This window comes from Hemitrygon akajei, chromosome 1 (assembly GCF_048418815.1).
Source record: "Hemitrygon akajei chromosome 1, sHemAka1.3, whole genome shotgun sequence".
In the NCBI taxonomy this organism is placed as follows: Eukaryota; Metazoa; Chordata; class Chondrichthyes; order Myliobatiformes; family Dasyatidae; genus Hemitrygon; species Hemitrygon akajei.
Window position 1 is genome coordinate 104,472,742 of NC_133124.1, and position 12,982 is coordinate 104,485,723.

The window sequence follows — 12,982 nt, forward strand, 5'->3', positions numbered from 1 at the left end:
AGTGCACAAGTTTGTGTTGTCTGTAAGTCCTAATCTAATTTAAAAATGAATAATCGGTATGCACTGTTTTATTTTCATTTTCTAACCTTCTTGGACTATTAAAGTTAATGCACTGTTCGTCTGCCACTGAACCTCTATGAATGCCATTGTACAGCTGAGCATTAAATTTGCAGGTTAAACTACCATGGCTGAATCTGTTTTTGTTCAAAAGGTCACAAGTGGAAACTGAATTCTGTGTAACTATTGAAGTTACACTGGTCAGTTTGGCCTGTGCATGATTCTGAATGTTGAAGAGGTGTGGTATTCTTGTGTGAAGAGAAGCTAACTGAAGAATCACTCGGGTTTATTACAACTTTGTAAAATATGTTGAATCAGCTTCCAAATCCTTTGTTTTTCTCTAAAAAGTTAACTCAGTTTATAGTTAAATTAATGGAGTTAATTAGTAGCTGAAGCAAGCCAGTACACACTGACCTTTTGAACAATTTATACTTTTGGTCATAAAGGACCTACTGTTACGTATTCAGGCAACAATAAATATATGTGAGTTAGGCAAGGGTTTTTATAACAAATAACACGTTTATTAAACACTGAAAACAAACTCCCCCCCCCCCCCCCAAAAGTAAACAAACACTAACGTAACCGGAAAACAGCTGCTGTGCGGTAGCTTAACAGTTCTTAAAGCGATGCAGCTCTAACAGTTCTTAAAGCAATGTTACAAAAACAGTTCTTTAAAAGTGGTATGCCAAAAGTTCAAAATGCTCACAGTCCATTTAAAAGGAGAGACTTTTTAAGGTGATTTAAATTCTCTTCCACGTCGTTTTCCTTCGATCCCCGGCGTCGAACTCTTCCCACGAAGAATTTTATGAAACGTAACAGCTTAAAGGCACTGACCTTTCCTTTATCACACTGTCCTCAATCTTCTGCTATCCCGCAGAGATTAACACGAGAACAGTCAACGAAATCCTTCCGAATGAGGATCACACAAGGTCGAACCCATTCCACCGTCGAAAATCGCTTCTCCTCGATCTTTAACTCCCGAACTCCTATCTTCACTCTCCACTAGCAGTATTGTAAAGAAACTGCTGGCAATGACCTTTTAAACTTTAGGCATTAGATAAAACTTCATTTTTCAACTAAACTGCGTCATACCATTAAATCACGCAGTGGCATGAAGTCAACATGGCAAATCCAGCCACGAACTGCCCCTCCCCACAGGGTGGGGTCTTCCTTTTATAACCTGAAAAAAAAACTGTCACATGATCTCTACTGGCGGGAAAATGACATCACTCCACCATCACAAGACCATTACCTCAAGTCCAGTATAACTTCAACCCCAGTCACGTGACAAGGGTACCACTGTCACGGGTACGTAACACTACCTTCAGAATCCTGTGTTTTGGGAAAGGATGAATCATTACGTTGTCTTTAATTTTCACTCAATCCAATTTTGTGGATGAGGGTAATGCTTAGTTGTAATACTATTTTTAAGAATCCTAGTTAGAACACTTTCATCTGCTCTTCACCCCCTCAAACAAATCCGGTTCTATGTTTTCTCAAAATCATTCATGAAATACTCTCCAGTGTTACACCAACTGATCATTCCTTATTTTAACAGCGGGTTAGTTAACCATTCAGGACAGCAAAGCTTTGTACATTTCTGTCCTTGCCTGACCAGCATTTCCTGGCAAACAGCATTAGGTAGGAGCAAGAAATATTAATGAGTTCTTCCTTCCTTTGATGTAGCTTCTGATTGCCACCTTGTGCAAGTTGTTTGACCCAGTTTGAATTAAATTTGGGGTGCTTGTAACTAGTCCATCATCTGCTTTGAGTAGGGCCATTGAAAGAGATTATGTATTACTTTCATTTAAAGAAAATACAAAGTAGCTCAGATTGAAGAAGAATTTTGCAGTTTTGTTGGATAAGTTAAATATTGCTTGGTTTGCAATTAGTGTTTAATATGAGTACATATATTTATTTTGACAGATACAGCAGATGGGGTTTCCCAAGAGCTTGTCTCTGCAGGTCTGGTTGATGGAAGAGATGTAGTAATAGGTAACGATTGTTTGGAATATGCTATGTGATTTTGGAATTTGACATCTTACTACACTTGACTCTCTCAGATACTATACTGAGTGGTGTCAAGAGCATGGTGTCAAGAAAAAAAACAGGTGGCCCCCGTTTTTCGAACGTTCGCTTTACGACAGCTTGCTGTTACAAAAGACCTACATTAGTACCTGTTTTTGTTAACCAAAGAGGATTTTCGCTTTTACGAAGATAAGACACCTGCTTTATACGTGTGTTTACCCCGAGAAAGACTACAATGACTGTGAAGCCTTGTGCGAGCAGTTGTTCGCGTGTACGTGTACGTGCCGATTTTTCTCCAAATCAGTTTTGGCTTGCTGTCTTCCCGAGTTTGATAAGTGAAGCTACACCGTACATACAATATTTCTACTTTATATAGGGTGTATATTTATCATATCATTCCTGCTTTTACTATTTGGTAGTGTTATTGTAGGTTTTAATGTGTTATTTTGTTTGATTTGGTAGGTTATTTTTTGGGTCTGGGAACGCTCAAAAATTTTTCCCATATAGATTAATGGCAATTGCTTCTTCGCTTTACGACATTTTGGCTTACGAACGGTTTCATAGGAACGCTCTACCTTGGGATTGCAGGGGAAACCTGTATTTGTTTTTTTTTACCTGGATTGCGGTGAAATCCCACCACTTAAAGATGCATAGTAAGTGCTGACTTTGACAGCAAAGGCCATATTCCAAAATTGAACTTCAAAATAATTTTCTAATCTCTTGAATAAATGTGTGTATATATAGATTCTTCTGAGTAGTGGTATGCTCAGTAACGTGAGCAAGATGAAGCTATTCACCTGCCACACTGACTTCAATGACATGCTCATCATTATTTTCCCTGACAAGGTGGTGGTGATGGGCTTTCTTTAAATGACTTCTGTCTTTGTTCCAGGGCGGTGTTGAATAAGGAATTCCAGAATTTTAACAATGGTACTGAAAATGGCATGGTTTTATATGCCTGCAATGTCACAAGGTCGGAAGAGCACCTTGGAAGTAATAGTATTCCCATTCTTTGTCATGGAAATCAGCAATGGGGGGGGGGAGGGGAAGCTATTTCTTTTAACCAGTGTTTCTCTTCAAAGAAGTTCAGCCATTTGATTTGTACTTGAGACTTTGTTGGTGGTTACTCAGGGGGAGAAAGGTCTTTTTTTTGAGACAGTCTAAAATATTTTTGATGCTGCTTGATATTTTCCATAAGTGCTTATGTGCTCAGTAAATAAAAACAAGAATTGATTCAGATTGGGTATGCAGTAAGAGTTTAAATTTTCTAATTTGGATTTAAAAAGCAAAAATAAAATGCACAAATATTTAATGTGTATTTCTTTGCTAAAATTTAGTTGCTGCAAACCTACAGAAAATAGTGGATGAACCAGCTACAAATAGATCTGTCACTTTCAAATTGGTGAGTACGGGCTTCTGTACTGAAAACGAGGCATGTATTTTTCCTGTTCAATTAAATTTATGCAGACATGAAATTATTATTATGCTAAAACAATTTTTTATTTTCTCTGCAGGCTTCTGGAGTTGAAGAATCTGATATTCCTGATGATGTTAAGCTCATAGGATTTGCACAACTTACCATTAGTTAAACCACACTACAACAGAATATAAACTTGCTGACCCCATCTGTGAATAGGTATCTCACTGGTGTTGGCCGGAGGAAACTTGTACTGCCAAAGAGTGATGATCTTTGCCTCTTGGACTTGCAACATTTGCCCTGCCTCTCCCCTGTAATGAGGAATGTACAAATAGAAGTGAACTGAGTATTTGCTTTCACTACGCAAGAACGAAATAGATACCATCAAGAGCTTTCTACAAGATTTCAGCTTGCAGATCTCCCCCATCTGATGCCGGGTGCCTGATGAGGGCAAGCTAAAATTGCCAGTTCTCATCTGCTGTTTTTCCTCTTCTGTGTTTTCCCATCTCAAGTAACCCCACCACCCTGGTTTCTTTTCAAAATTGCCTTATTTTTGACAGTGCTTTACTGATCAGTAAACAGAGAGGTGACTTCCCCACAGTTCTTGAAGAGATCTAGTGCATCATATTGAGAAATTGTGTGGTTTCAGTAACTAGTCCTTGTTCATTAGTCTTTCTCTTAAAAATAAAACATAACAAAGGTGAAAACAAGTATAGATTGCAATTAAGAATATAGTTAATCTGAAATTTTCTTTCCAAAGGGCTGCAGCCACAAGTGATGGGCAGCAAGTATTTTTGAGTATGCATTTATTATGCACTCAGGCTCCCAGGCACGTCATTAACTGCCTTTGATGTGATTTGAAAGTAGATTTTCTTTTTGTTTGTGTGGTAAAAGTAAGACAGAATTTAAATATAAATGTTAATGAAAATTAATTCTTTTTTTCCATTTATCTAATATAAAATGTTATTGAGCAATCTGCATCCTGCCTTTATAATAGTGTAAATTTAAAACTCTCCAGTCAGCTTTCTTTCTTTATTAATGCATTCCTGGTGCAATGGGAGAATTTGGTTCTGAGCATTTTCCCTCAAATTGTCTGATCTTTTAGCTCAAGGGATTTAAGTTTTACCTGTGAATATTGAATTGTATCAGATTCTCTTGAAGGTTGAAAGCATGATTTGGTTCAAACTATGGTAGTTTTGAGTGATTTGTTGAACTTGTTACTCAGTTGGGGTCACATAATGAAAGTTATACACTATGTGCTGCATTCCGTATTAATGTGATTGGGGCTTACACAATATATAGGTACTATCATGCTATAAAGATCACACGTAAGCCTATACACTTAAAATTTGCACTAATACTTTGGTATGAACCTACCGGTAATTTGTTTCTCCAAATATGGTCCACTATAGCCATCACTGAGATGTATGCAATATGTAATCCTGATGCTTGTTAGCTGCAGAAACTTTGCAGATGATGTCTGAACAGCATAAAGATGAACTGCTGTTTTGGCATAATTTGAGAACTCATCATGCCATCCCTCACTTGTTGTGACAACACAGTACTGGGTGCAACAAATTGTCTTTGCAGTACTAGTTACATAGGAAATTCATTACAGATTACATGCAGCAGCAACCAGTGGTAATGGGGGTTCAAATGGGATGGATGTGTTACCCTGATCAAGATGTTGATGGAAATTGGCTGCCTGGTTTTGAACAGCCGTAGATGGTGGTGGTTAAGACTGCAGCTGTTTATGTGTGCCGCAGTTGTGTTTGTCCCCCACCCTCCCTCAGCAGGTTTTTACAAATCCTAAGAAGTTTCTATCCTGATTTCTCCAATGTGTGTATCAGTTTTCAGACCAATGCTACCATTAGGTAAAAATGTTTGTATTGAAAAAGTTTGTTAAGGCTGAGGGAAGCCTTTAACTTGTACTATTTTACCCATCTATAAAGATCCTACAGTTTCCCCTACTTTTTTTTTGCTGCATCATATTGCCTCAACTAATTCAAAGTTATTAACTACTATGTCTGGCAGTATTTTCTAATTGTTGGTCACACTGAAGAATTCCTTCCCAATCCTGATTTACTGATTTGACATGTGCCTCTGTCCAAGTCTTGAAATTTAAATTCAGCAGCATTCCAGACAATCATTTATATTTTTCATCCATTTGAATTGTTACTAAAAAGTCATCTTTCTTTCCTAACTGAAAAACAAGAACGAGAGAATAAAGGCATTATCCGTTGGGTATGATACAGCTGCCCTCCAATTAGCACAAGTCAGTCAACCTTGTGTAACCAACTTAAAAATCCTCATTTAAGGAAAGATTTGTGGAGGAGTAACTGGAGCCACATAATTGCATAGATTGTTTGACTAGTGCTTTTAAAATATTGGTTAAAAGCAATTGGCTAAATAATGGAAAGAGCTATTTGAAAGAGACACATACATTTTGACATTATTGAATTTGATTGAATTATTTGAACTGTAAATAAGAAAAAATTGTTTTTAGAATTACTTTAAAATCACTGAGTCCTTCACTCTTGGACCTACTGGTTTTGAATATTTTATGGATATGAATATTTTGGCTTTGGCAGGAAAGCTTTTGATTTGTCTTCCATCACATGGGAAATATAGGATCTTTCATGTGACCCAGCTACATGATTTCTAACAACTTTTTTCTAAGTTTGTATAGACCTAGCATTGGTTATTTTATTAATATTTGCCTATTAACTGGGACTGAGGACTACTGTTGCTAAGGCTAACTCACAAATCGGTGTATACTGATTGTAACACAAGGTGTAAAATATTGTGATCACTTTTCTTCAACATGATTGTTTTGGATTTTTTTGCATGGTTTTGCTAACTCCTTTTAATCAATAAACAGCAAAATATCTTTTGTGTGCTTAAAGTTGAGACTTCAACTATCTAATACCTAGTAACAAAATAATTGTGTGCAAGTAAACAATTTAATGGATTTGGGTCCTGCATTCCAATCAGAATGAATTTTATTTTTGCATGATATCTTAACTATCATTTATTTGATAGAATTCTTCTTTGACACAACAGCTAAAGCTCCCCTCGAGAATTCAGCACAAGGCGAAGAATGGCACTTCTGATCAACATTCATAAAATGTAGCTTGGTTGATGAAGCGACATTTGAATGGGGTATCCATTTAAGACCAATTTTCTCTCGACCCAATTTAATAGATGTCATGACATTTCTTTGAAGAATCATCAAATGAGACTGTTGGTATCTTAGCTAGCAAATATCCCCTGACTTGTATCATCAAAGCAAGTTATCTGGTCATGGCCTCCTTGTTGGCTATAAAGGATTGCTGCTTGCAAATTGGCAGCTGCATTACAATGATCAGGTATACCTCAAAAGTGCTGTTGGATATGCCAGGGCTTTAAGGTTCACAATAAATGCAAGTTCTTTTACTCAATGCAGTCAAGATTAAGTATCCCTTATACCTGATTAAAGTGGTCAATCAGTATATTTTAATGGTCTTCTGCTTGTAACCCATCCACTTCAAAGTTCGATGTGTTGTGTATTCAGCAATGCTCTTCTGCACATCACTTTTTTGAGATATTGTTGCCTTCCAGCCAGCTGGAACCAGTCTGGCCAGTCTCCTCAGACCTCTGTTCATTTGTACTTCCATCCTCAGAAGAGAAATTGTTTACTGTATTTGTGTTTATTTTTCAAGTCATTACAAAGTACACCAATGTGTCTCTCTAATAACATTTGGCCCTGCACCTTTGAGTATATTATGTCAAATTATGAATTATGCATTTTGGTGCAGGGTGTACACTTAAATTGCCTTCATGTTTTTTTTCATTCATGTTTACTGCAACTCAGACTCCATTGTAGTTTTGCATCTGTAAGTTAAATATGCAACATATCCAAGTCATTAATGTTGTGTAAAACAAAAATAGTTTATGTTTTAAAGTTTTGGTCACCAGTAATATAGCACATGGAGTACAGCACAGGAACAGGTCATTCGTCCCACAGTGTTGTGCCAAACCATCTAAAAAGCAAATCAAAAATGCCCAAACATTAATCCCTCCTACCTACACCATGTCCATATCCCTACACCTTCCTTACGTCTATGTGCCTATCCAAACATCTCTTAAAAGCCTCTAATTTATTTGCCTCTACCACCATACCAGGCAGTGCATTCCAGGCATCCACAACTGAGTTTTTAAAAAAACAAGTTTGCTCCCAGTATCCCCCTGGACCTACCCCTTCTCACCTTCAATGCATGCCCTTTGGTATTATCCATTTCAACCCTGGGAAACAGATACTGCTGTCCACTTTATTTATGCCTCTCATCATCTTGTAAACCTCTATTCGATCTCTCTTCCCCTCCCCCAGCCTCTGACACTCCAGTGAAGACAACCCAAGTTTATCCAGCCTTTCCTGATAGCACATACCCTCTAAACCAGGCAGCATCCTGCTAAACCTTTTCTGCACCCTCTCGAAAGCCTCAACATCCTTCTTATAGTGGGGCAACCAGAACTGTATTCAATTCTCTAGCTGTGGCCTAACCAATTTTATAAAGTTGCAACATAACTGCTGACTTCTGAACTCAGTGCCTTGTCCAATAAAAACAAGCATTCCAAAAAGCTTCTAAATCACCTCATCAAGCAGCGTAGCCACTTTCAAAGAGCTATGAATTTGGATCCCAAGATCTCTCTGCTCAGCAACACTTAAGGACCGTGCCCTTACCAGTGTACTGTCTTCTTGTAGCACCTCACGTCTATGTCTCAAGTTTTTGTGTAGCCCATTGAAGTACTTTTGACTTGTAGTTAGTTATTATTAGGAAATACAGCAGCCAGTTTATATGCAGCGAGCTCCCATAAATCTGAATGCAATTATCTTTAGTGTTTTAGTGAATACCAGGTTTGCACCCCACTCCGATTTTTGCCATGAGATCTTTTGCTTTCACCTAAGAGTAAAATGAGATCTTGGTTTAATATTCATCCATAAAAGAGCATCTCTCAGAATGGTGTAGATGTTTCCTCAGTACTGCACTAGTGTGCCCTACTGTTCACTATGTAAGACCTATCCTGGTTGGTCCTACCGAAGTGCAATACCTCATACTTGTCTGCTTTAAATGTCATTTGTAAGCCATGATAGCCGCCTTTGCTGTTCATTTCACTGTAATCTTGGTGACATTTGCAAAGTTGCTGATGCAGTTCACCACATTATCATCCAGATCATTGATACAGATGATAAACAATAGACACAACACCCAGCACTGATCCTTGTGGCTCACCACTACTCACAGGCCTCCAGTCAGAGAGACAACCCTCTGCTACCATTCTTTGGCTTCTCCCACAAAGCTAATGTTGATTCCAAGTTGTTAACTCCTCTTGAATGCCAACGGACTGAACTTTATTAACCAGCTGGCCATGTTGGACTTTGTCAGCTGCCTTGCTAGTGTCAATGTAGATAACATCCCACTGCCTTGCCTTCATCCACTTTCCTGGTAACTTCTTCAAAAAGCTCTATAAGATTGGTTAGACATGACTTGCCACACACAAGTCCTTGCTAACTATCCTTAATAATCCATGTCTATCCAAATATACTTAGAGATCCGATCCCTTAGAATACCTTCCAATAACTTTCCCACAACTGATGTCAGACTCACTGGCCTATAATTTCCTGGTTTATGTTTCGAGCCTTTTTTAAATAGCGGAAGAGCACAACATGTTGAACCTTGAAGTGAATGGGCTACAGCAGCGGAAGACCATGATTGATGGCCATTTTATTAGGTAATGGAGGTACTTAATAAAGTGGCCACTAAGTATATCAAAACATGCCGTGAAATGTGTTATTTGTGTTTACAACCTACAAAGTCTGAGGATATGTTAGCGGCAGCCCGCAAGTGTCATCATACATTCTGGTACCAACGTGTTATTTATTACCCATGCAGGGCCAAGCAACACAAGGCTTGATAAAGATATTATATACTAAAGCTTGTCAACATCTACTTCAAGAAATGGATAAATAGAAAAGATTAACTTTGTCACATGTGCATCAAAACAGTGAAATGTGTTAAACAGTCCGAGGATGTGCTGGGGACAGTTTACAAGTGTCGTCATGTATCCAGCACCAGGGTAGCATGCTTCACCTTACTAACCTTTATTCGTACATCTTTTGGAATGTATTGGGAAACTGGAGCACCCAGAAGAAACCCATGCGGTCATGGGAAGAACGTACAAACTCACAGACAGTAGTGGGAATTGAACCCTAATCTGATTGCTGGCTAAAGGTGTTACGCTAAGTGCCACACTGCTGTAATTTTTGTATGACATTTTTGGATTAAGTCTAGAATTTGACTATTGCTAGAAATTTATTCTGGAGCAAAATAAAAATAGTCTTTGTATTAGCTTGAGATTTTTTTTAATCAAGCTCTTTAGTATGTTCAAAAACATTTTCCACTGTGGCTACCTATTTGATCAGAGTAAAAAGCAATATCTGAAATAGTCGAGAGCAAACAGTATCTTGGATTTCTGTATCTATTACTGGTCATGCCTCTCCTTCCTTACAAGAAAGTACAATTATTTTTCTCTCATACACTCTTGAATGTAGCAGAAGATACAAAGGAAGAAATCAACAAGAAAATAGTCTTAAACCATGATATTCTTCTCTGGCTTCCAGCTGGGTGCAGGTTTCAATTATAACCAACTTTTCAATAACAAACTAACTGCCATCTTCTTCAGGGATGATGTACGGGTATGGCTCGAAGCCCAAGAAGAGTTTAATTGTCATATATGCCAGGAAAGCACTAGATCCTTTTTCATGATGCTGTTAATTTATTAACATTACCTATCTACATCTAAGCTTTTAAAATATGGCTTCAGGGGCACCATTGCCATGTGGATTGAAATCATTCAAAAAGGTTCACTAATCCCACTCTTGGGTAAACAAAACAATGTTTTCTTTGAGTTTATGATAAAGTTTATTTTCATAAGTGTTAGCAGCACAAGATAAGAGGATGACAATGTCAACAAACTTCAGTTAACATAAATTAGACATGTGCATTTGCAAACTAACAAAACTATCATAAGTTTGAAAGAGAAAAGAAATTAGGTAATAAGGTTATTTGGCATGATTCAAGAATTTGATGGCAGTGGGGAAGAAGTTGTTGATAAGCCTTGAGGTGAGGGTCTTAAGATAAATGTTGCCTTCCTGAGGCATAACCTCTTACAAATATTCTGATTTGTGAAATGAGCTGTATCTGAAGAAGCTGGCTGAGGCCACTATTCTCCGACCTCTTGGATATCTGTGCTTTGGTGTTTCCATACCAGGCTGTGACGTAACCTGTCAATGTTTTCCTTTATACATTTGTAGAGGTTTATTGGTCTTTGGTGACTTTCATGTTCTAAATTTTCTTTAAATCCTTTCCTAAGATGCATTTTGAATCTATTTCCATTCCTCATTTCATAGATCTTTCTTTGCTTCTGTGAGACTTCTCTTGTCAATCTTAGTTCAGTTTTTAAATTCAATCTATAATTTGGTTTTAGGGCTCATACTCTTAGTATCCAAGGAAACCTGGCCTTCTAACTATATTGGATTAATAGTGCAGAAGCCTACTGTACCATGTCCTGAACATCAATTTCAATCAGGTTATTGTCATGTCTGATGAACATTATTGTACTTGCATATAACAATAAACAATTGTGAGTAGTTGAAATGATTTTGTTTGGTGGGGTGGAATTGTTTAATATTTCAGGTCAGATTTTTTTTATTTCTGAGGGATATTTGGTTTAAGTAGTGTAGGGTGAGGCACAGAATGGAAGGATTAGAGATTTGCATCCTATTTTCACATCTGAATAAATGAAAAAGAAGTCCTGTCAAAGAAGTACAGAGATGAGTTTTGCCAACTTGTTTTTGGGCACAGGTTAGGTAAGTCAATACAGCGAGCATTTATTCATGTGATACGGAGAAACTGCAATTGGAATGGGCTGAACCTGATGTCCTAGGATCAAACTCTTGTCAGGAAAATGGAAGGATCTGGACATTGTATAGGCAGAGAGGATTCGATTAGTTGGCCATTTGATTATTAATTTATTTTGACACAGCATTGTGGATCGAAGGGTCTGCTCCAATGCTGTAATATTCTGTTCTAAAATGTCAGTGAAAAGGGATGCTAGGGTTTTAAAAGTCTAATTGATTAACATCAGGAGGGGGCAGTTATTACAATAATTAGGAAAGTAATCAGCAAAAGGAACAGGAGGGTAACACAAATGGCAAGAGATCAGATGAAGTTGCAGACTTAAAGCAAAAATTGAAGATGACATAAATTAACAAAGTAAAGTTGAATCTATTGTCATAAGTATATTGTCCACAGGTGGAATAAAAAACTTCCACCAACATAAGAGGCACAAAACATATGAGCTTCATTCACAAAATAAACAAATTATTTCAGTTTTTAGACCATAAGACATAGGAACAGAATTAGGCCATCTGGCCCATCGAGTCTGCTCCACTGTTCAATCATGGCTGATCATTTTTTAATCTCCTCAACCTCAGTTCCCAGCCTTTTCCCCATAACCTTTGATGCCATTTCCAATCAAGAACCTATTAATCTCGGCCTTAAGTACACCCAATGACCTGGCCTCCACAGCTGCATGTGGCAACAAATTCCACAAATTCACCACCCTTTGGCTAAAGTTCTCCGCATCTCTGTTTTGAAAGGGCACCCTTCTATTCTGAGGCTGTGCCCTTTTATCCGAGACTCTCCCACCATGGAAACATCATTTCTAGATCTACTGTCTAGGCCTTTCAACATGTGGATTCAGTGAGATCCCCCCCCCCCCCCCCCCCCATCCTTCTGAATTCCAGCGACTACAGACCCAGAGCCATCAAGCATTCCTCATATGATAACCCTTTCATTCCTGGAATTGGCCTTGTGAACCTCCTCTGGACCCTCGCACATCTTTTCTAAGATGAGGGGCCCAAAACTGTTCACAATACTCAAAGTGCGGCCTCACCAGTGCCTTATAAAGCCTCAGCATCATATCCTTGCTCTTGTATTGCAGACCTCTTGAAATAAATGCTAACATGGCATTTGCCTTCCTCACCACCAACTCAACCTTCAGTATGTTCTGCACAAGGACTCCCAAGTCCCTCTGCATCTCAGATTCCTGGATTTTCTCCCTATTTAGAAAATAGTCCACACATTTATTTCTACTACCAAAGTGTATGACCATTTTACCTGAAAGAACAAAATTAGAACAGAAAAGGCCCATTTTAAAGTGATCAGAGTTTCATGGTTTTGCTAAACTGTTGTGATTCAGTTTTTGGTGGCTTGTTCAATAACTCAATGGTTGAAGAGAAGTAGCTGTACTGAAACCTGGTGGTGTGGGACTCAAGGTTTCTGTACCTTCTGCCCAGTTATAACTGGACGATGGCATGGCCTGGATGGTGAAGATTTTTGATGAAAGGTGTTGCTGCCTTGAAGCAGAACCTCAAGA

General features: G+C 38.2%; 1 protein-coding gene across 3 annotated transcripts in view; it reads left to right on the forward strand.

Annotated features, from left to right (window-relative positions):
- The window catches only part of LOC140729213 (serine/threonine-protein kinase OSR1-like), a 138,030-nt gene extending 126,827 nt beyond the window's left edge, over positions 1–11,203 (forward strand). For all 3 annotated transcript variants that reach the window (XM_073048740.1, XM_073048733.1, XM_073048747.1), the window contains 3 exons: positions 1,984–2,052; positions 3,423–3,487; positions 3,600–11,203. In XM_073048740.1, coding sequence (XP_072904841.1) covers positions 1,984–2,052; positions 3,423–3,487; positions 3,600–3,674 — 209 coding nt within the window. In that variant the 3' untranslated portion in view covers positions 3,675–11,203. The remainder of the gene's footprint in view (positions 1–1,983; positions 2,053–3,422; positions 3,488–3,599) is intronic.
- Positions 11,204–12,982: the final 1,779 nt, after the last annotated feature.